Source organism: Chiloscyllium plagiosum, unplaced genomic scaffold (genome assembly GCF_037043375.1).
Source record: "Chiloscyllium plagiosum isolate Xiang-an unplaced genomic scaffold, Cpla_swu_hap1 HiC_scaffold_4, whole genome shotgun sequence".
NCBI lineage: Eukaryota > Metazoa > Chordata > Chondrichthyes > Orectolobiformes > Hemiscylliidae > Chiloscyllium > Chiloscyllium plagiosum.
In genome coordinates this window covers 133,918,635-133,942,924 of record NW_028270142.1, presented here as the reverse complement: position 1 = coordinate 133,942,924, position 24,290 = coordinate 133,918,635, and the positions used below count along the sequence as shown (strand labels likewise).

Sequence of the window (24,290 nt, the reverse complement as noted above, 5' to 3'; positions counted from 1 at the left end):
GACCAGTCACCCCTCCTCATTCCGAGACAGTGCCTCTGTGCTTTAGGCTTCCTGAAGATGGGAAATCACTTCTCAATGCTTTCCCTGTCAAGCTCCTTCAGAAGTTTAAAACATTCTCTGACAAAGGCATTGCTTTTTTAACCTCCCTGTGTCCTCCTTTACCAGGTCTGAGATACAGTCCAAGGGACAAAGGCATTGCTTTTTTAACCTCCCTGTGTCCTCCTTTACCAGGTCTGAGATACAGTCCAAGGGTTCAGTTCAGTTTTATAGGTGCCAGATCCCCTTTTCTATGGATGCACTCAGTGAGGTGCTAACTGAATACCCAACAGTGGGAGCATCACGGCTGAGCTGAGACTGGCTTCAGCTGACCTGCACTTTCTCAATCACAGTGGAAGATTTATTTTCTTCCTCTCCATGACAGATGAGGCCAATTGTAATACCTTTACAAACAAAGTAAGGTCATTTGACTACAACACTGAACGTCCTGAGCAATGAGGTCAAGCTGCACATGAGCAGGATTGCAACTGAACTATGGAGGAGATAGCTTTCTTTAAAAGTAAAACAACTTGAAATGCACTCCATTGCTCACCCTTGGAGTTTTGACAATGGGCAACAGAATTATTAATGACAAGCATGGTCATAGTGTGTATTCACATTATGTGTTTAATTATCTGATCTCAGCTGGCTGGAAATAAATATTTCTAACCACCGAGAGATTGTGAGTGTTGCTTCTGTTGTGGCCCAGTATCATGACAGTGGGTCTGGTTTGGGTGAGAAGGTACAAGTGATTAGACAGCCAGCTAAAAATCAAAGATACCCGACACACAATAGTCACGGCAGCAAGTAACTATAACCTGATCAGGACATACCAAAATGGTGCCAGGGATGAGAGAATTCACTGATAGATAGGAGAAGATGGGCTTGTTCTCCTTGGAACAGAGAAAGTTGAGGGATAATTCAATGGAGATGATCAATGTCATGTAGGAGTGTGAAAGGAGTAAACAAGGAGATGCTGAAGGCTGGACAACTCAGAGGTCACCAATTTAAGGAGAATTAGCACAAGACCCAGAGGAGCAACTAGAAACAAACCTACTCTGAGTTGCTGAGGACTGGAATGCCTTGCCTGAGGGGGTGGTGGAAGCAGGTTCAGTTATAAATTCCAAAAGAGATCTTCAGGATAATAAATACCTGAAGAGAAGACATTGCAGGACTATGGATCAAATTGGATAGTTCCTTCAAAGAGCTAGCAGAGCACAGTGGGCTAAATGGCTTTCTTGTGTGCTGTCAGATTGAAAGATTTCAAGTCGCTCCACATTAATAAGGCAGTTTCATTGAAGAGACGGGATTTCAAATCAATAAAGAAAATAAACAAAAGCAAATGAGGCTGTTACACACCAGCTGATAGCTTGAAGTGCTGAAGAAAACACACTCTCCCAGCATGCTGTGCCAGTTAGCCTGTGACCCACCTCTTTCCTCCTGATTCAAGTGTCCTTGGCCAAGGAAAGGGGCTGAACTAGTGACACCTTAGCAGCTAGTTCTCATCACATGTCCAGACCTCTGTATCTGCAAGCACTCAGTGTAATCACAGAATTTCTCATTTACTGAATTATTACCAGGTAGTGAGAGCAAAGATTTGTTGAGTCAGCAATTTTCCTTCAGAAGACAGTTTGAATGATACTGCAACAAAACTTTGGATAAACTAAAGATAGTTGTAAGCACAAAGGACTTTCATGTTAACTACAAGTAACACCATCTTCTCCACACAGACACACACCTTTCACCATCATTACCAACATCTGAAACTAAGGGTCTAATGGTGACAGTGAGTCCATTGTCGATTGTTGGAAAAACCCTTTAGGGACAGGAACTGCCATCTTTACCTGGTCTGGCCTACATGTGACTCCAGACCAGGTGATTCACAACAATGTGGTGGACTCTTGACTGTCCTCTGTGCAATTAGGGATGGGCAATAAATGCTGGCCTAGCCAGTGATGCTCCCATCCAGTGAACAAATAATTTAAAAAAAAAACACTTTCTTTTCCAATTTCAACTGAATCTATATAGTGCATTATAAAGCAAGTGCAGCAGAAGGGGCTAAGGTAAGATCACAACCCACGACAGCTCCCCTGAATTGCAGGGATATCACACTTATTAGTTAACCAGGATTAGGTTAACATGAATCGAAGAGTGTGGTGCTGGAAAAGCACAGCCAGTCAGGCAGCATCTGAGGAGCAGGAGGATCGACATTTCGAGCACAAGCCCTTCATCAGGAATGCCCGAAACGTCGATTCTCCTGCTCCTCGGATGCTGCCTGACCTGCTGTGCTTTTCCAGCACCACACTCTTTGAATCTGATCTCTAACATCTGCAGTCTTCACTTTCTCCTTGGGTTAACATGACCAAAGCGGTGGTCCTTTTCCTGTCTGCCCTGCCCAAAACTCAAAATAAAAATAGAACATGCCATTTACTATATTGCCAGTACAGTTCTTCCTCATAGATACAGAAGAATGAAGTGACTCTGAAAAAGGTCACACCACGTTTCAGATTCAGCTCAAAATGACACAGGTCTGCAAAGCAGCAGGCAACATCAGCTGCAAGCTGTCAGCTCTTAGCATGAGCTTTTGATTAGTAAACCAGATTACCAACCCCAGCTATCTAACTGATGCACTGTTTTCCATCTGTCAGTTTAACAAAACAGTAACAGTACCTAGTTACGTTATTATTAAAACAGGCTATCAAATTATTTCTTTTTTTTTTACTCCTGTAATAGGAAGCAGAATTTAGAAAAAAACACAAGCAGATTGGGCGGGGGGGGGGGGTGGTTTGGAATCCAAAATCCGGAAACATTTGACAGCCATTTCAACATTTCTCTTAGTCATTCAAAACAAACCTATGTGGAACTGTTGAATTTTTGCATATTGTTCTGCATCTGTTGCGTTGTTATCCACTGTCCCTACTTTCTGGCTAATTATTGTTGGATATTGTTCCATGGGCACCCTCTTGCACCTCATCCAAGATTGGCACCTGTCGGGCTGAGCTAAAGTACGTTCTCATGACACAGTTGAACAATGGCAGGTTTTCCTTCATCAACTTTACTCCCAAAATGAAGGAGTTGGAAAGGGAATGATTGCTTGACCATGTAGGTTGTTACAGCTCCTGAGGTTAGCTGTTGGAATAAGTGCCTTCAGTTCAGGAATGCTATATGCATTGATCCATGCATCATTTTGGAATTGGCTTAGTGTATCAATTTTTTTGGCTTTAAAAATAAAATTACAGCTTTCCAAGGCACATTTGAGCTCATATTTCTAAGTCATTGCCAGCTTCCATTTACTTAAGCTACATTCAAACCTTCTCCGGAATAAGTTTTACTCCATTTTCTCGAGGTCTCCCTGCTTTCTTGATACTCCATGGCTGTTAATATTCAATTGAATATCATGATTCAGTGTGGAGCTGAGAACCAGTTGTATGATGATTTGGGCAGTGGTTCTATTGGAAGCATTTTCATCTTGGAGGTCCTGTGCTCAAGTCCCACTCCTGTGCTTAAGGGTAAACCCAAGGTGACATTTCAGTGCATTCCTGAGGACGTGCAATCCTGAGGGAGCACAGTGCAGTTGGAGGTGCCATCTTTCAGATGAGACGTTAAACCAAGACCACAAATACCTTCCTGGGTGATGTAAAAATCCCATGGAACTGGGGAATTATCCTTACATTTCACAAGTAACAAGTTGGCTGGAAAGCCCATGGTGCTCAGGAAAAACATTATATTTTGTTTTTCATTCATTCATAAAATATGGGCTTCACTTGTTGCTTATCTCTAGCTGCCTTCGAGGTGATGGTATGGAGGTGCCTTCCTGAACCACTGCAGTCCATGTGACATATGGGACACCCACAATGGTATTAGGGAGGGAGTTACAGGATTTTAGTCCAGTGACAATGAAGGAACAGTGATACCTTACCAAGTCAGGATGGTAAGTGGCTTTGGGAAAAATTTGAAGCTGGTGGAGTTCCCAAGTATCCATTGCTCTTGTCTTTCCACGTAGTAGAGGTTGTTGGTTTTGAGGGAACTGTCGAAGGAGCTTTGGTGAATTCCTGTATAAATACAAGTCTTTCTTTCTTTGCAGGCTGTCAGAAAGTTTTCCAAACGTTGAAGTACTGAAGCAACTAATTCAATCTAGAAAAGAATTGAAAACTCCATCTAATGCAGTATATACAGATTGTACTTGGTTAAGGAAACACTATTAAATAGAATACAGGATGCACACAAGACAACGGAGCTGATATTTCAAAGGCTCGGCAAAGGAGTTCCGGAGTACACTTCATCAATGTATTAAAAGGATGCAAATTGAAAAACCGATTTCTGTGGAATGATCTCCAGGGAGAACCAATGCCTGATCAAGGTAGAACTGTCCGGACCTGGACAGACAGCCACCTAAGTAATTTTGGCAACAAGCGTCAGCAAGACTTGACTGGAGAACAAAATAATCTCTGTCAAATACAATCCTCTGCGACATGCATTTTCAATTTTCAAATAATCTACCAGAAAAGGAGAAGGTAACTTGATAAAGAATTTCAGAAGTGAGTTGGATGGAGATGTGGGAATCAGGAACTGGCTTGGTTAGCAACAAATATCTGTATGGGCCAAAGTATGGCTTTCCTTTGAAAGAGACAGCAGAGGGATGATGGGTTAAATAGCCTCTTTCTGTTTTGGAGGTTTCTAGCATTCTAAGAAATGATGATGAGAATGGCTTCCTGGCAGTTAATGTACAAAACAACCCTGAATGGAGTGTAGTAAACACATAGATTATAAATGTAAATTTGCATTTCTGCTATAGTTTCTTACAGTAATGTTGAAAATGTTTGCAACACATAGCTTTAACATTACAAAGTAACCCACATACATCACCGAAACAACTAAAATGATTTTGTTTTTTAAAAAAAAAAGCACTGATCTGCTTAAGGACAGATCTGGATAGGAGTCAGGATTAAAGGGCATCTCAAAAAGAGCAGGGACAGGTTGTCTGGTTTTGAATTGGAAAGTCTAAGCTGAGGGAGCTGAAAGCATGGCTGCCACTAGTGCAGGAATCAAATTAAACCTTTCAGAGCAAGTTTTGTTTTCTTCGTTCTATGAAGATGCCATACACTTCAGCAAGAAAAAAGGAAATGCTCACTTCAATATTGCCACACCGTGTGTTATTTCAGTTTGTCTGCTTCAGCAAAATAGTGAATCACAGGCTGCAAGGGAACAGCCCTTAAGTGCATTTATGTTAATAAAAATAGTCTCGCACCACTGCAATATTCTGATATACAAAACTGATCTACAAACATCCTTCATGATGTAGTGCCACACAGTCCTCCATTTAAACACTGTCAATGCCAAGTTGAAAAACAATGGAAGGCACAAGTATCTTGTGCACAGTGTCCCATACACCTTCTGCGCTTGCAGGGGAAAGTGCTGTGGGCTGAAGGGAGGGAATGTTGGTCGTGAAGGAGTGTTCCAGATTGTAGGCTGGAATTGAACCCGGGTCCCTGGCGCTTTGAGGCAGCAGTGCTTACCATTGAGCCACTGTGCCAGCCCCTGCATTTGTGGAGAGAAAGCAGACTTAACATTTTGGGTCAGTGACCCTTCTTCAGAACCTGTAGTGAAGGACCTGTTGAGTTTTCCCAGAGATTTATGATTTTCTTTCCGATTTCCAGTTCAGTGGGTTTTTTGTTTCAGGTTGAGGATGGGGCGGGAGGAGCAGACAGAAGTGCGTAAGATGAGGAGGTAGTGGCAGGGCGATTAGAAAGCAGCATTCTTGTAGTTGAAGGGTCAATAACAAGGAGGCACAATTTTAAGGTGAAAGCCAGGAGGTTTAATGGGGATTTGAGGAAACTTTTTACCACCCACAGGGTAGTGAGAGGGGGCTCTGGAAAGCACTATCTGGGAGAGTATATGAGATGGGTAACTTCACAATCTTCAAAAAGCATGTGAATGAGCACTTGAAATGTCAGAACATTGAAGGCTGTGGGCTAAGTACTGGAAAGAAGGACTAATGTAGACTGAGTGCAGCTTTGACAGTACACACCTATCAGGCTGCGTGAGCCTCTGTTTTACTGCAGAATTCAATGAACTGGCTGCCATAAATAGGGACAGAGAAATTAATCAATTACCGAGCTGATTTGCCAGGCTGTGCACTTCCTGGAGCTTGTACATGTAACTTATATACATTGATTCAATGCTCAAATCATTTTCCACCACCAAGAACCTGTGCTTCACTAAAAATCTCTGTATTTAATCGACTTAACCCTGTTTCCCACCCAAAAGTGGAAATGTGGGTGTTTAATTTCACACCCTAGAAGTCTGACAATGCTGACTGCTGTGACAGAAAATATATATTGCTAAAACCTGCAAATGTTTTAAAACTAGATAAATATAAGCACTGGGTATCAACTTTGAGAAAGAAATGATAGCATTAGATTGTCATTTAAAAACTTAGGTGCTGTCTCATTTCGGTGTTAAAAGTCTGTGGATTGAACAACAGCAGCAACTTGCAGCTAAGAGGATTCCAGGCAGCAGTATGTTCGATTAAAGGATACGTACAGAGGCTGCTGTGCGACTACAGGGTTACCTGGTGAATAAATCAGTTTGAGATTTCCAAATAAAGTGAACCTACACTACCTACCTAACCAGAAGGTGAGTGGTAATTCTGTGTCATGGAAAATAACACAAAAATACAACAACAGATTCATTGACCCAATGTTTAATTGGATAAAGCTGCATCTCATCTAAATTTAAATTGAGACAAGACATTTGAGAACAGAGTGTGTGCAAGATTTGGGATTGTTATTGGGTAGGTGGTATTGTTATTGGGTAGGTAGAATAGAAGGGAGTTCAGTGGAAGTTGATCTAATGCATGCGGATGATGCTAGGCCAATGCCACTGAGGAGTGGCAGATGGAGTTTAATTTAGATAAATGTGAGGTGCTGCAGTTTGGAAAAGCAAATTAGAACAGGACTTATACACTTAATGGTAAGGTCCTGGGAAGTGTTACTGGAAAAAAAAAGAGACCTTGGAGTGCAGGCTCATAGTTCCTTGAAAGTTGAGTCACAGGTCGATAGAGTAGTGAAGGAGGAGTTTGGTATGCTTTCCTTTATTGGTCAGAGTATTGAGTACAGGAGTTTGGAGGTCATGTTGTGGCTGTACAGGGCACTGGTTAGGCCACTTTTCGAATATTGCCGTACTATTCTGGTCTCCTTCCTATCGGAAGGATGTTGTGAAACTTGAAAGGGTTCTGAAGAGATTTACAAGGATGTTGCCAGGGTTGGAGAAATTGAGCTTATAGAGAGAGGCTGAACAGGCTGGAGCTTATTTCCCTGGAGCGGTGGAGGCTGAGGGGTGACCTTATAGATGTTTATAAAATCATGAGAGACATAGAACATTACAGCGCAATACAGGCCCTTCGGCCCTCGATGTTGCGCCACCCTGTCATACTTCTTTGTATCATCCTTGTGTTTTCCTTAAGGATCTGTACAGGGGTAGAGCATTTTATGATATATATGTTAACGAATGAAATGAAAGAATAGAGAGTTGAGTTTCCCTTTTACAGATAGCAATGAGTTAGAACACATTAAAATGCCAATGGGAGTAAAAAGTTAAAGACTAAGTGAGTGAATAAAACTAGGATGAGATAGAGTTCAGAATACAGAAATGTTAGGTCATACACTTTGATTCTGAAACAGATAAAATTGGAATATTCAATTTTAAAGTGTTAGGAGTTGTGGAAGAGCTAAGATTTGAAACATAATCTCAGAGTGAAGGGATACCCCAGTTTGGACAGTGAGGGTAGTTAATCTGTGGAATTCTTTACTGCACAAGGCTGTCCAGGCTTGGTAGTTAAGTATCTTCGAGGCCGAGACAGTCAGATTTTTAAGCAGGAAGGGAAACAAGGACTATAGGGAAATGTCAGGAAAGTGGAGCCTGGATTTTGCTGAATTGCAGAGCAGACTCTGTGGGCTGAATGGCCAACTTTGCTCTGATGCTTTATGGTTCATCAATTCCAAGATTGAAGACACTCCACTTTGTGGGCCTTGGGGCTAACATGAAATATTACTTTGGTTTGCTTTATATCCCTATTATATTTCTCAGTTTACTTTTGACCACAGTGCAAGATTTCTCCAACTGAGATCAGCTCCAGTTCAGTGGAGATCAGACTGGGATTTAACCACACGCAAGATTCTGGCTGTAGGAAACGACAGGGCTGCTCATTTCAGGTTGGCTAATAAGGCAGAGCTCAACACAGGTTACAGAATCAAAGTTGCTAAGAATCCATGTATGAACATGCACAATTCCTGGTCTCTGGCTTTGAACTACATTTCTTCAGCAGATTCAGTCTTTATATGTGATGATTTGTTCACTATTCATTTCTATTGTCCTGGCAGACTCATGCTGCTGTTTGGACCCTACACCCTGCTGTTAACTGAAGAATGATGCTGATGGCCTTCTTTGATTTCAAGCTGCATCACAGTTGAATAAAAATGTTGAGAACAAAACTGGGAGCAGGAATGGGCCACTCAGCTCATTGAAACTATTCTATCATTTGGCTGGTCTTATCTCAGCCTCAACTCCACCTTCCTGCACACTACTCATAACTCTTTAACCTGTCACTAATTTGAAAAGCTGTCTATCTCCCTCCAGCTTAAATTTATCCCACGTTCCAGTATCCACCGCACCACAGATTCACCACCCCTTGACAAAAGTAAATTGTCCTCAATTCTGTTTTCAATCTGCTACCCTTTACCCTCCAACGATGACCTCTCATCCTAGGCTGCCCCACAAGGGGAAACACCTGCATCTCCTTCATCAATCCTGTTTAGTATTTTACAGACTGCAATTAGATATCACTGCATTCTTCTCAACTCTGCTGAATATAGAGTTAAGTTGCATAATCTCTCTTCATAAGTCAAAGCTTTCATCTCTGTAATTCTCAAATCAGCCTCCAAGAAATTACATCCTCCCTGAAGAAAGGGGAGTAAAACTGGATGTAACTTTCATGCCACAAAAGTGCCAGGCAATGATCACCAACAAGAGAGAACCGCTGCCTTTACATAGTCAAGGCACCAGTTTCACTTGAGATCTCCTCTAATATCATCTTGGGGCTCACCATTGGCCAGAAACTGAAGTGGGCTTGAAATTCTTTGGCTAGAAGAGCAGAGGTCCTGAATCTTCAAAACCTATCTATCTACCAGTTACAAGGCCTAAGCAAGTAGTGCATGGGGAATAGTCCCCATTTGCTTGGATGGCTGCAGCTCCAACAACACTCAAGGAGCTTCACACCATCCAGGACAAAGTAGCTCACTTGATGGGCATCCCATCCATTGTATTCACGCTCTCCACTGCTGATGCACAGTAGCGTTAACAACCTGCAAGATGCACTGCAGAAACTCACTGAAGGTCCTTCCACAGCACCTTCCAAACTTGAGACCTCGAACTTCAGCAAGGCCAAGGGCAATGGCAGCAGATGCATCGGAATGTCTCCACTTGCAAGAGATGCTGGTCTTACCACCCCACAAAGAACGAGCAGGAAATCGAATCTAATGCCAACATCAGCTGCATCAAGTGCAATTAAAGCTCGTTATTTGTATTTTGTGCTGTGGTTCCCGCTGCTTCTCAGCTCGGCGATCTCAGGGAGCTAGAATCCAAACTACTGGTGATGCCAATCGAGAAGAAATATTCAGCCAAAATCTATTGCATCATCTTGAGGAGGTTCCCTTACAATGATTCAGCTGCTTTAGAAGGTGAGAGACTAAGCCATACAGCATCATTTCCAGTTTTTAAAACACAAATACAGAAATTGCTAGAGAAACTATGGAGACAAAAAGTGAGTTAACATTTTGAATCCAGTGATCCTTCTTCAGAACGCTTATTTTATTCCAGTTTTTAAACCTTGCCATGTCAAAGGGTGCTGCTGGTGTGAGATGCTACAGCCAGTTAAACATTACGCTATTGGCTTCGCCATGACAGGATTGGAGTAAGGATGAAAAATAGTATCCCCCTCCTGAATGCTTTTCACGAAGTGCTGCTGGAAGTCCAAGTGTGCGAACATCAGGGAAGGATAAGATTCGGCATCATTTGGAGTCACACCTAGGTTAGATCAGCAAGGACAGCAGATTTCCTTCTCAAAGAGCATTAGAGAACCAGTTGGTTTCCCTCAGACAGTAATTTTTAATCTGTGCAATTTTTCATCACAGAGAGCTGTTGAGGCTGTGTCATTACTATATTCAAGCTTTTAATCCTAGGTTTGTACTAATTTCAAATTTTTCCATGTCCCCAGAAGATCAGCCTCAGGATCTGGTTTACTCGCCCAGAGATATTACTTTAACACCACCACTTGCGCTCAAATAAATCTCGTTGAATCTCAAACGATTAATCCCATCATTACCTCAATCAAACATAACTCCACCTCTCAAGAGGAACAATCCATTGGTCAATCAAGTGCATCTCCACAATGTTAGATCTGCGGAGATGAAAAAAAGAAACAAGGAAGTAGGACACAAACTCACTACCACAGGCTTGAAACAGAGACATTCTGTTTGGTCTCCAGATGGACATGGTGACCCTGCCCAAAGAGGATCAAAGTTTATGGGGAAAAAGGCGGGAGAACAGGGTTGAGAGACTGATCAGCCATGATTAAATGGCGGACCAGACTCGATGAGCTGAATGGCCTAATTTCCGCCCATATATGTTATGGTCTCTTCAAGAAAAATATCATAGATCGACAATTTCAAGAGTAATTAATGTAAACTTTTATTTTTTTCCATGATCAGAAATTTTTATTCCTAATTCTAATTTGGATCCCTCTGGTGCAAATAACTCTTGGCTTATAGAAGCCTAAATGGGATGCATTCATCATAGTACAGGTATCTGAATCAGTTCCCAGCAACACGATGCAGCTGGTCTGGAATATATACAGTGCTTCTCATCACTAGAGTAATCTTAAAGACCCAAAAATGGAAGGTTTCTGTTGGTAAGAGGAATTATAATGTAAACGTTCACGCAAATTATCTGTACAAACACTGAATGGATTCCTTCTTCAGGCGCATTATGGGACGTCATCTATAATTATAGTTCTCCAACTTTTACATTCTGTCATAACCAATCTCAGTTGCTCCCACATTGACCTGTGCTGCTCCTCAAACAGCCATATTTTCTTTTGTCTCACTTTTGCTTTGCTGCCCTCAATTCTATCAGTCCTGGCCAGATATTCTCGTTGCTCTCTCCCAAATAAGTTCCCGTGAAATTGTCGTTGTCACTTACTGAATGTGCATAGTCATTTTCTTTGGTGCCCACTTTCCTCAAAGCTTCCTCGTATTTGTGCATTGTTCAACAAGTCCAGAGACCACAATGCCGTTGCCTTTATTGTCCATTGTCTTACTTCTTTTTCAACTTTTGCAACTATTAAGTTCTGTGTGCAAACTGTACTTTCCCTCAAGTACCTTTTCCATTTGAATCTGTCGCCCAGCCTCAGGAAAATTTAGTACCAAGCCGGTATATGCCAACACAGACATTGCTTTAACAAGCATTAATTCTGTAGCTGGATGGCAGCCAGTGAAACACAGTGGCCATCAGTTAACAGATTCAACATTTTCTAGTCAAAAATGATTTTGAAAGAATAATTACCAACAAATTGCATGTATATAACAGATAGAGCATGGTGAAATATTGCAGATCAATTCACCAGAGCATTATCTGATAAAATGTGACACCAAGCCTAAAAATATTCCTTTCTAAACATTTCTGTAGTGAAGAATGGGGGTTCTTTATGAAATAAAACAAACTCTATGCAAAATTGCGCAGTTTTAGCACTCCCTTTAGCACTCTCCAGTGCTGTAGTTGCTGCACATTGTTGAAGTCTCCAGACATTAATCCAACCATCTGCTTCAACTCCCATTTCAGAAGAGGCTTCCAACTGAGCAATTTAATGCTAGGTTATACATGTTGCTGTAGATTCCCATTCACTGGGAGCTGAAATAAAATTGCAAGCATACTTCACAAACAGCCTTGAGACAGTTGGCATTTCTTCCAGTGCAGGCTGGCTAAATTCAAGCTCAGGTCCTCAAGGCCCCCCAGAGAAAGACTGCTTTACAGAGACTGGGAACAGACAGAGCAGCTGATTCTAACAGGAAAGTGAGAACCAATGTCATGCAATCTTTGGCACAACGTGTTACTCTTAACTCAATGATAAACAAGAATATTGTACATAGAATGTCAAACAAAAACCTAGGCAGCTGGTGCTGGGAATACTAATGTTTTACGATCTCTGTAAGTAGCGATAAGTATAGATGACTGTTTTCACCATGAATTAATGCGATGTTAAATGATTTGTGGATTAGCATTCACTCCAAAGGAAGAGCTAAACGGCAAATTCAAATTCCCACAAAGATTACCAGAAGTCTTTTTCTGGATGCCATCTCAAAATCTAGCTTTTAAATGAAAAATATCCAGTTGTCTGACAGCAAATTTACTTTTTGAAAATACACTAAACTCTGTCCATAATTGCTGACAGCTTGGATTAGAAAGGCTTTCAATTAACTTTCTTCGACAGGAGCAAAGACATGAATCCCGAACTGATAAATGCCTCAACCCACCTAAAGCTGTATTTGATAAAATTCAGCAATTTTCAGCGTGCCTTTTCACTAAAATCTTTATCAGCTTTAGTTTTCATTATCTTCAATGAATGAAGCTTCAGTGAATACATAAGTTAAACATAACCTGGACTTTTGAACACAAAAGTTATCATTCAGGTTGCAAACGTTACACTATGATTGTATCTATCTCAATAATTCTGTGGAGATTACAATTTGCAATTGTATGAGTGCAGCTCTGACCAAACTGATATTATAAATGCAAAATTTTTCCTGACAGAAAATATATTGTACAGTGATTTCATATTGATGCCACAGAGATATAAAAGCAGAATTTCCTCTAAATGGGATTCAGAAAATGAGATCATAAAAATTCTTCGATAATTCCTTACAGCAGTATTTCTTACAGCCAACTATAAAGGAGGCTATCATGGACCAGGCAATGTATTCCTGTAAGGTAGCAGGATAGGCAAGATGAAGTGGTTAAGAAGGTACATGGGATACTTGCCTTTATTAGCCAGGACATAATGTTTAAGAGCCAGGAGGTGATGCTAGAACTATGCAAAACGTTGGTCAGGTCACAACCAGAGTACAGCGTGTAGTTCTGGAGCCCACCTTATAGACGGTTGCACTGGAAAGGGTGCAAGGGAGATTTACCAGGATGTTGCCTTGGCTGGAGAGTTTCAGTTATAAAGAAAGATTGGATAGACTTTACTTGAACCAACTGGGGATGATGGTGGAGGGGGAATGACATATGATTGAGATGTATAAAATTATGGCAGGTATGGACAGGAATAAACTTTTCCCCTTGGCAGAGGCATCAATGAACAGCAGTACAAAGCAGGCAATAAGATATAAACACAGCATGTAAGAAACAATCATGTTTGACTTTAATCTACATTCAAGATTAGAACAATCAGACTGGCAAATGGGATTTAGAAAATGAGATCATAAAGAGCCTCTTGGACAATTCCTTACAGCAGTATGTCTTACAGTCAACTATAAAGAAAGCTATTGTAGACCTGGTAATGTAATTGATAACCTCATGGCAAAGCAGCCTCTAAATGATGGCGTACGTAACACAGAATTTCAGAGTCTGTTTGGAAGGAGCCAGTAGTGTTTTGCATCTAAAATAAAGGTAACCACAAGGGTATGACGACAGAGTGAACTGGGAAACATGGTGAAAAGCTTATTCCGAAAAGGTGCAGTGGCAGATGTTCAAGGAGATATTTGTTGAGCTTAGAAAGTATCTATTCCAGTAAGAGAGAAAGGAAATTTTTTTTTTGAGAAGGACATATCATCTATGGCTGAAAAGAAGTGCAAAGCTAGTTTAAAAAAATTGATACAGCCACCCTACAAATATGGAAAGATTTTGGACAGGCTTTTAAATCCAGCAAACAAGCTTGATGGGCTGAAGGGGCCTCTTCTGAATTGTGGATTCTATGAATTCTGCTGCTAGGAACTAGCCTCCTGTCTTCCTGCCATCTGTCCACCATCTACAAGGCTCTGCTCTCACCTCAAGAGGACGAGAGCAGCAGAACCATTGGAACACCATCCCCTATAATTTCCCCTCTCTTCCACACACCATCCTGACTTCAAACTCGATCACCATCCCTGCACTGCAGCAGATTCAGGAGGTCCCCCTCCAGCAGCACTGTCCCTAACCCACACAGACTGCAGCACTTCAGGAATCAAGCTCCCCATTACCTTCACAAAAATAATAAATGCTGGCGCTAGTAACTGCTTCATTAACAAACAGAACTGATTTTCTCTTCTGCCAGATGAGTTTTCGGCAGTGCACTCCAAAAAGTATGTGGAGAAAAGAACAAATTGATATTTGTGTCCCGTAGTTATTTTCCCCTGAGTTTTCGGGGCAACCCCTCATTGGGCCCAGTAAAATTGACTCGATGGAAGGAGTAAGTGGCTGTTAATTCATAGACCCCAGAAAATTCATGTCAAAAATCCAACCCTATCAAACCAAAATATGCTTGGTCAGAGTTCGCTCCACCAGTTAATAATTGAGGGTTTTCTTACAATACTTGCTAAAACTTTAACCCGCTGTCATTAATGGTCAGTTCTGACCCAGTTCTTTGTTAATTCGATTGCAGAATTAGTAGATGAAGTAGAGTGTCTATTGACATCACCCGAGACACAGCACCCCTTACTCAGCACCAAGATTCGACAACGTTTCAGAACTGTGGATGGAGAAACTTTGAGATTTGCTAACACTAAAATGGCAAAGGCCAAAAAGAAAAACTCTTATTTGCACTGTACAGTAAAGTTACATCAAATATGCAAAACAAAACAAGGCCATTCAGCCCAATAGGTCTATACTAGTGTTTATATCCCATTCAAGGCTCCTCCCGCTATTCTTGAGCTAATATACCAGCAAAACCTGCTCAACCAGTTGCCCCTTTAGGTGAATCCAAATCAATGCTCTCGACCGCTGCCTGTGATCATGTGGTCTACATTCCAACCACTCTCCAGATAAAGAACTTGCTCCAGCATTCCTAATTTGTATTTGAAGGATGTTAACATTTGAAGACAAGAGGGAAAAGATTCTGGGCCACGTGTGCTCACCTTGGTGAAACCTTGGTCGATCGACAAGGGTCAGATAGAATGCATTTGAACAACCTTCTCTGAGAATCATCGAGAGCAGCAGGACTGGAATAGAGAGAGACTTCATCTCGAACATGGGAAGGCCACATATAATAATGCGGTGGCCAGCTTATTCAATCTGCAGTCAACTGTGAAGCTCGCATGAGCAGAAAGTCACTGACTCCGCTGTTATCTCATGGCGTTCAAAGGTCTGGCTGCCATATTTAAATAGCACCTGGATGGGCATTCACTCCCTGCAAGCCAACAGCATCATGCTGTCTGTCTGACAGGAGGATCTTCAACTGAGAGTCCCTCCCAACTTGCCTTGGATCCTGGAACTGAAAGTCATGACCTTGCATCCTCCCTTCAGTCAGCTCTGCTCTTCCCTCCATCATGCTCAACTCTCCCTCTATCACCATTGCCCTGCCTTGTGTGACCTTTCAGCCATCCATCTTCACCCTTTCACAAGTGTCAATAAATCGAGAACTTCATTCACCATCAAGCTGCTCCAACATCACCTTCAACTCTCTCCCTAGAACTCTTTGTCTGCTCTTGTCTACTCTTGACTTTCCCAGCTTCAATCTGTGCTGACTTCTCTACTGACATGCTTGAGCTGCCTCTGGCAGAGACTAACCTTCCCTCTGCTGTTCAGCTCCCTCCTTCAGTCACTAACAATCTTTCTCAGAATTGTGCTGAAAATGTGTTGCTGGAAAAGCGCAGCAGGTCAGGCAGCATCCAAGGAGCAGGGGAATCGACGTTTCGGGCATAAGCCCTTCTTCAGGAATCCCGATTCCTGAAGAAGGGCTTATGCCCGAAACGTCGATTCTCCTGCTCCTTGGATGCTGCCTGACCTGCTGCGCTTTTCCAGCAACACATTTTTCAGCTCTGATCTCCAGCATCTGCAGTCCTCACTTTTTCCTTTCTGAGAATTGTCGCAACCTTCCCTGACACAGTCACTCTGCAATCCCCTTGAACAATCACCAGCTTTCACAAGGCCATAAAGGTGGCCATTCGCCCAACTGAGACTGCTCCACTACTTAATGAGGTAATGGCTGAGTTGATCTTTTTTAAATGCATTCAAAGTATGAAGGTGTCGCTGGCTGGACCAACATTTATTGCCCATCCCTAATAGCTCAGAGGGCAGTTAAGAGTCAACCATATTGCTGTGGGGCTGGAAACACATGTAGGCCAGACCAGGGAAAGATGGCACTTTCCTTCCCTAAAAAGGACATTAATGAGCCAGATGGGTTTTTCTGACAATCAGCAATGGATTCATGGTCAGGATTAGGCTCTTCATTCCAGATTTTTTTTCCAACCGAAGGCAAATTCCACCATCTGTGTGGCAAGATTTGAACCCAGCATTCGAACATTACTTGGGTTTCTGGATTAACAGTTCAGTGAAACATCATCGCGACCCCCGCGCCCCACCGCGCGCCCCCGCCCCGCCCCCGCACCCCCCCCCCGATAATTCACAGCTCCATTTCCTGCCTTCCCCTACAAGCCTCAATTCCCTTACTGATTTAAACTCAATCTCAGCCGTGAATACACTTAATGCCCCAACCTTGACAGCCCTCTGTGGTATCACAGTCTACAGTTTCACTGTCCTCTGAGGGACGAAATACTTCCTCATCTCGGTTTTAAATGGGAGATCCCTCACTCTGAGACAATACCCTCTGGTCCTTGGCCCTCCCACAAAGGGAACAATCTCTCCACACATATCCTGTCAGGTCCCTTAAGAGTCTCATACATTTTAAATAGGTTATTCTTCTAGCCTCCATGAGTTTACTTTTAACCTCTCCTCATAAGACTGAACTGCCTCCAATGTCAGTATACCTTTCCTTAGAGAAGAGGTACAAAGCTATTCACTATATTCCAGCTGTGGTCTGAGTCGTCCCTTGTATAGACTTTGCTATTTCTACATTCCATTCCCTTTGGAGAAATAAAGGCCAACATTCAATTTGCCTTCCCTATTATCTATTGAATTTGGATGCAAGCTTTCTTCTTCACAAGGACTCCAATAAGGAGGTCGAGGGGTGAACTTATGGAGGTTTATAATATAACGAGGGGCATAGATAAGGTGTATAACAAGAATCTTTTCCCTAGTGTGGGTGGATGAGTTCAAAACAAGGGGGCATATTTTTAAGCAGAGGAGAAACATTAAAAAGGGACCTCTTTTTCACATAGAGGGCAGTTTGTGTGTAGAATAAATTGCTAGAGGAAGTTGCAACATTTAAAAGACATTTGGACAGGTACATGATAGGCAAGGTTTGGAGAGATATGGGCCAAATGCAGGCAAGAGAGACTAGTTTAATGTGGGAAACTTGGTCGGCATTGACAAGTTGGACCAAAGGGTCTGTGTGCATGCTATATGACTCTGAGATTCCCAAATCCCTTTATACTGCAGATGTGTACATTCCTCCTCCATTTAAATAACATTCAGCTCCTTCAGACTTCCTGTCAAAGTTCTTAACCTCACATTTTCCCTCGTCATCCTCACGACTTGACTTGCAAACTATTTTTGAGACAACCAAAAATCGGCTTTAGTATATTCACTTACCTCAAAATCATTTGTATAAATTGTAAATAATAGTCGGCCCAGTATTGATCTCTGTTTACATATTGCCACCCGAAAAAGCACCCTCTCCCTATCCAAACTCTGTTTTCTATATGATAGAAAACAATCTATCTGTAGAAGAATAAAAAGCTCTTAAGTCGCTTTAGAAGCAGCACCTTATGGAATTCCAAATATATTACAGCTACTGGTTCCCCTTCATCTATCCTGCCTGTTACCTCCTCAATGAACTACAATACACCTGGCAGGTATGATTTCCCCTTTATGAAGCCAAGCAGACTGCTTAATGTTATATATTTCTAAATGTGCTATGATATCCTTTCTAATTAAGCCTAACACTTTCCTAATGATTTATATCAAGCAAACCACCCAACAGTTGTCTGTTTTTTTTTTGTTTCCCCTTTTTTTGGATAAAATGTGTTACAATAGCAATTTTTCTATCCTCCGAGACTTTTCCAGAGTGTGGGCATTTCTAGAAGATTACTATCAGTGCATCCACAATCTCTGGAGCTACTTCCTCTATAATCCTATTATCCAGCCCACCAACTACAGGAACCTATCAACCTTTAGCCCCTTTAACTACCAACAGAGAAGTAGTACTGGGGAAAATTATTGTATTTATTTCTTCCCCGACCTTTGCCCCTTGATTTAATTTTTTTGGAATGTTATTAACATCCTCTACTGTGGAGACCGATGTAAAGTATTTACTCAAGCCCACTGTCATTTTCTGGTTCTCCACCATTATTCCTCTGACTCATTCCCATGGGGCCTTTGTTCACTTTTTCATGCTCACTAATTTTCTTCCTTCCATCCATGCACCAATCTCATTGGAGAACTGCGACTGAAACTTAATGTCTTCTGCTCCCTCTGGTTCAAAGCAGCCTTTTCTCACACCAAGATCCCTGGGAAGGTTATCCTGCCTGTTACCTCCTCAATGAACTACAATACACCTGGCAGGTATGATTTCCCCTTTATGAAGCCAAGCAGACTGCTTAATGTTATATATTTCTAAATGTGCTACTATGATATCCTTTCTAATTAAGCCTAACACTTTCCTAATGATTTATATCAAGCACATTACCCTCGACCAGTTATTAATCTGAAGAGATGGGTTTCTCACTTGCTATTCTGTCGTCACAGAAGTAAAATTTAATCTTGCGATTAAATTGTTGTCAATGTTGTTATGACCAGACCCTGGACTAGGTTCCCCAAATGATGTTGGTTCCAGACGATACTGTAAATTGTTCAACTTCTTGGTGAGGGAGTACTGCTCCTTTATTTATTGGCTCCTTCAGTTTGTCCAGACAAGGGTCAGTTAGAAAGAATCTCTGCCCTGCGGATACCTTTCTCTCAGACACAATAAGTTTGTGTTTTAGGAGGAGGCAATTTAACCAGGCTTTCTCCAGGTAACAAAGACAACAGTGTTTTTAACTTGCTGAATGCAAAAGGAGTTGGCAATGCTGGAATGAACAAAGTCCAAAGAAAGATTAAACAGTTAAAAGATACATGGATCAGGCTCTGAATCATTGGTGAAATATTGATAATGGAACAGTTGATTTCAGGAGTCTTAACCCTGTAGTTTGATGAAATAGTTTTGTTTTTGGTGGAGGAGGACTGGGTAATGAGGGAAGGAGGGAAAGTGAGTGAGTTAGCGAGAGTGAGCCTGTTATCACTTCCTGCTTGAAGTCTGCCTGACCTTCCATGGCTTTAGAGTCAGTCATTGTTACTGGCTGAAGCAGTCCTCTTTTATAAACCACAATCTGGAATTAAAAGTTAAAATAAAATGTCCATAGCACCTCAGGATTCTGATTCGTCACAATGGCAACATGCCAATGTGTTAACTATACGCTGTGTTGCCACTTGGTACTGGGAAGCACAATCCCAGTATAATCTGCCACACGCTTACTGCCCAACTTTCATCCTGCTGTCAGGAAGCTGCCATTTCACCTCTCACACCACAACATATTGATGCCCATAATATTTTCTCCTCCCCGGATCTTCCCCAAAGTACTTTTTTTTGGGTGGGTGGGGGGAGGAGGATGGAATCATTTACACTTGGGAGAAACTTGATGAGGATTAGGTGAGGAGAAAGTGAGGACTGCAGATGGTGGAGATCAGAGCTGAAAAATGTGTTGCTGGAAAAGCGCAGCAGGTCAAGCAGTATCCAAGGAGCAGGAGAATCGACGTTTCGGGCATAAGCCCTTCTTCAGGAAAGAAGAAGGGCTTATGCCCGAAACGTCGATTCTCCTGCTCCTTGGATGCTGCCCGACCTGCTCAGCATTAGGTGAGACCATGACCAGTTATGCCATCATGAATGTCACAGTGAAACAGCATGCTGGCCTCCTGACCTCTGTGTGAATAATAGCTGGTGTGTGTATGATACAAGTAAGTTGTGGATGTCAATGATGCCGCATTCCAGCAAAAGTCCATGGCTGTACCAGATAGGACAGAAAGGAGACTGGAATGTTGCTCAATGAAATTCCCTCAAACCTTATAAGTGGTTTGTGTTCCTGACATTTACAACTTGGAAAGACATTTCTAGCCTTAAACTGCCTAGAAAGATTGTTTTTAGATCCTCAAAAAATTCTTAAAGTTATTTAACTGGGAAATAAAAATCTCCCAGGCAAAAATAAATCTTCCTTACTGTTTGTGTGGCCCAATTCCCAATGGATTCTGCTGCCAATTTGATCCAATGGTTAAATGTGGGTTGTTGATGGAATTCTCTCACACTCTTCCCAAACTGCTCTGCTTCAATACATGAGTTTGTACAAGGCTTTAACTACTAATTGCATTGGATATGGCTGTGTATGATGTTACTTAATGAAAATTAAACCCTCCATTAACATTATAGCAGAAGCCTTCTAAAAGTAGTTTGAAAGCAAGTGAAAATATAATTCTGAAAGCGCAATTAGCCCTCAAACAAAAACATGAACATAATCGTATATAAAAGATGTACTGTCTTTCATGCTAATTTTACTTTATCAACAAAAATTTCCCAAACAGCACCCTTCAAACTCACAACCATTAACATCTGGAATGATAAGCCACTCACCATCCTAACTTGAAAATATATTGCTGTTCTTTCAGTGTCACTTGGTCAAATAAACCTGAAACTCCCTTCCTAACAGCTATATGAATGTCCCTACAGCACACGAACTGCAGCGCCTGGAGGAGACAATGTCCCAACACATTCTCAAAGGCAATGAGGCAATGTGAATCTATCTTTAAATCCTGGAGCAGCCTGTGATACCCACATTCCATGCAAAAGAAATTAACAATTCAGCATCTCAACTGGTTGGCCACAGTATTAATTTACAATTACAGTTTTACAAGTTGCAATGTCTCTGGATATCAGAGTGAGTGATTGAGTCAATAGTTTTTCACTAAATTTGCTCGATATAATATAATCGATACAGCCATATATCAATCAGACAGTTAGCTAGAGTTGCCAGCCCCTTTGATGAAAACGTTTCACATCCATTAACCTTGGTCGGTTCAACTGGCAAATTTCTGCCTGAGCCAAATGTTGACCCAATTGACTTTACTTCTTGTTCACTGGAGGGAACTTCAATTAAAGGAGCAGGTTCCCAAAGTGCAGGTTGATTATACTAAACGACAACAGACACTGCTTTCAGATTCCAGCTCATGCCCAATCCATCGACAGTTTCAGAATGACAGCAAGTTATCTTTCTCACAATTCTTCTGTATCGTACAACTACATCCAAAATTCAAATATGTCATAGATTACAAATGCCTTACAGTTTTAAAAATATCAGTGTTGTTTCACTAAGTTTCACATAAAGTACATTACAAATCCCTTACAAAATTCATGTTTAATGCACACTCCATTCTAATTACTAACTTTAATGCAATTTGAAGCACATTAAAAATAAGCATAATGCCTTAGAAAGATTGGGATTCATTTTTAGGTGAATGATACTTACTACTGTGCGCAGTCAATGAGCTGGTACTCATTTGACCTTTCAAAACAAGCCTTTATACCTTCATCGTCCCACAGTGCTTTCGCATGATCGAAGAACTCCTACAAAACAAAGAAATTTTCAGTTAATAAAACCGATTTCAAGACCAGACCTCGTGGCATTAGAGATGATAAATTAGTTTAGATTAGGCTCTTGTGGCACAGTGTCCCTACCTCTGGACTAGAAAGTTTGCGTTCAATGTCATGTGCCATAACATCTCTGAACAGGTGAATGAAAAATATAGGGACTCTTGTGGTGATCTTGACTCTGAGCCAAGAGGAGAAAGTGAGAACTGCAGATGCTGGAGATCAGAGCTGAAAAATGTGTTGCTGGAAAAGCACAGCAGGTCAGGCAGCATCAAAGGAGCAGGAGGAGAAGAAGGACTTATGCCCGAAACGTCGATTCTCCTGCTCCTTTGATGTTGCCTGACCTGCTGCGCTTTTCCAGCAACACATTTTTCAGCTCTGAGCCAAGAGGCTTGGGTTCAAGTCCCACCTGTCTCAGAGGGGACAAGATGACTAAAGTGATGATTTAGCAAAGCTAGGTGGGCTCTAATGGCGCACTGAGAGTCATCTGAATCCAAGTCCCATCTTTCCCAGAAATGTGATATAGCACATCTGAACTGACTGACTAAAAACCAGTTGGAAATGTAAGCTGTGAAGAAGAAGCAAAGAAGCTGTAAAGAGATATCGATAGATTGGGTCAGTAGACAAAAAGATGGCAGATGCAGTATAATGCGAGGAAATGTAAAATTATCTATTTTGGTAACTGGAAAGTAGATTTTTAAATAAAGTAATAGGGAGATTAATTGGTACTCAGAGAGGACTGGCTGTGAATCACTGCAAGTTAACCATTCAGGCCCTTGTCAATTATCAAAGCAAACGATATACAGGGACTAGTGCACAAGTGTAAAGAAGCAATTGCTTCAATGATGCAAGGCTTCGAATAGACCAAACCTGAAGTACTGTGTGCAGTTTTGGTGTTCTCTGAAGAGGATGCACTGCCTTAGGAGTGGTGTAGTGAAGGTTGGTTTGACTTCTGGGATAAGAAGTATCCTCTGTGCAATGGGAAGTTGAGTGAACCTACACTCTCTTAAGCTTAGAAGGATAGTAGGTGAGCACATGTAAATTGTTAACAGGCTTGAGAGAAGTATTAGGCGAAAGTGAGGACTGCAGATGCTGGAGATCAGAGTCCAGATTAGAGTGGTGCTGGAAAAGCACAGCGGGTCAGGCAGTATAAAAGGGGCAGGAAAATCAATGTTCCGGGCAAAAGCCCTTCATCAATTCCTGCTCCTCGGATGCTGCCTGATCTTCTGTGCTTTTCCAGCACCACACTAATCTAGACTCCTTGAGAGAAATATTGACAAGCTTTTTCACCTGACTGGGAAACCTACAAGTAGGGGGTCAAAGCTCAGGGATAAAGAGTCAGCCATCATGCCTGAGCTGAGGAGAATTCCTTCACTCAGAGGGTTGCAGGGTGTTGGTATTCTCACCAGGGAATCAAGGGATAAAGAGGCTAAGATGGAGAGTTGTACTGTCGACAAGTTTCGGTCATGACATTGTGATGGAACCTAATCCAGGAACCACATGGAATTGGAACCTTGTTCCAATTTCACATAGTTTTTTAAAAAAAAGTCAAAGCAAGCTGTTATAATTTGTGCATTGGTGAAGTTTGCATTTCAAATTCCCTCTGCAGACACATATCTACGCTTAGCAGCTTCATGTGACCTTACGCAGACTGATCAGAATTTATTTTCATATAGATAAATCATTTACATTAAAAGGAATGAAAGTAATCTGTACAGTAAAACTATTGATCCACGAAACAAAGGATAAGTAGTTAAAGGCTGATCACATCAAAACAAAATTACCAACGTTCTCACTCATGTATTATTTAGAATATTCAGAAGGCAGACTTTCTAGGTTCAAATAGACATCTATTGTTTAACAGAACAGTATAGTCCTTTCACATCCTGGAATTGCTGTTGAAAGAACAGCCCTTTTAACAAAAGGAAGGCAAAAGAAATAATCAGAAATATCAACATGAATGGCTCAAGTTCTTTTGCTCTGTCATTTCTTCACTAATTATGTGCAAAGCACTTTGTTGAGAAGTTAGGGACAAGTTACTGTGGTTAAAAGGTTGTGACATTTCAGTTTGAAGTTCCTGCCAACATTAACACCCAGCAGATGGGTAAAGCTCTTTCTCAAATCAGGAACAGTGCTAGCATTGACACACACAAAGGAATGAGTTTTATTGTTGCTGAGTCGCTCCTCGCTCTTCCTGAAGATGGTGAAGGGTCCTCTGTTGACCCCTCTTCCCACTGGCCATTTACACACAAATCCAATGAGGCCTAACAATTCACACATGGGTCAGGAACACAAAGCAGGATAATTCCCAGCTCCACAAAGCTGATCTGCGGAGAAGTGCCACAGACATTCAGATTGTTAGCTCAGCATGGTTTAATGTCAGCAGAGTGAAATAGCAATTGCGTGATTGCGTCTTTTAAACACTGCAGATCTG

The 24,290-nt window shown here is 41.6% G+C and overlaps 1 protein-coding gene across 2 annotated transcripts in view; it reads right to left on the bottom strand.

Moving 5' to 3' along the window:
- Positions 1 to 24,290, bottom strand: part of LOC122548864 (guanine nucleotide-binding protein G(s) subunit alpha-like) — a 310,047-nt gene that overhangs the window by 85,322 nt on the left and 200,435 nt on the right. For both annotated transcript variants that reach the window (XM_043687749.2, XM_043687750.2), the window contains exon 5: positions 21,735 to 21,832. In XM_043687749.2, the coding sequence (XP_043543684.2) occupies positions 21,735 to 21,832 (98 nt within the window). The remainder of the gene's footprint in view (positions 1 to 21,734; positions 21,833 to 24,290) is intronic.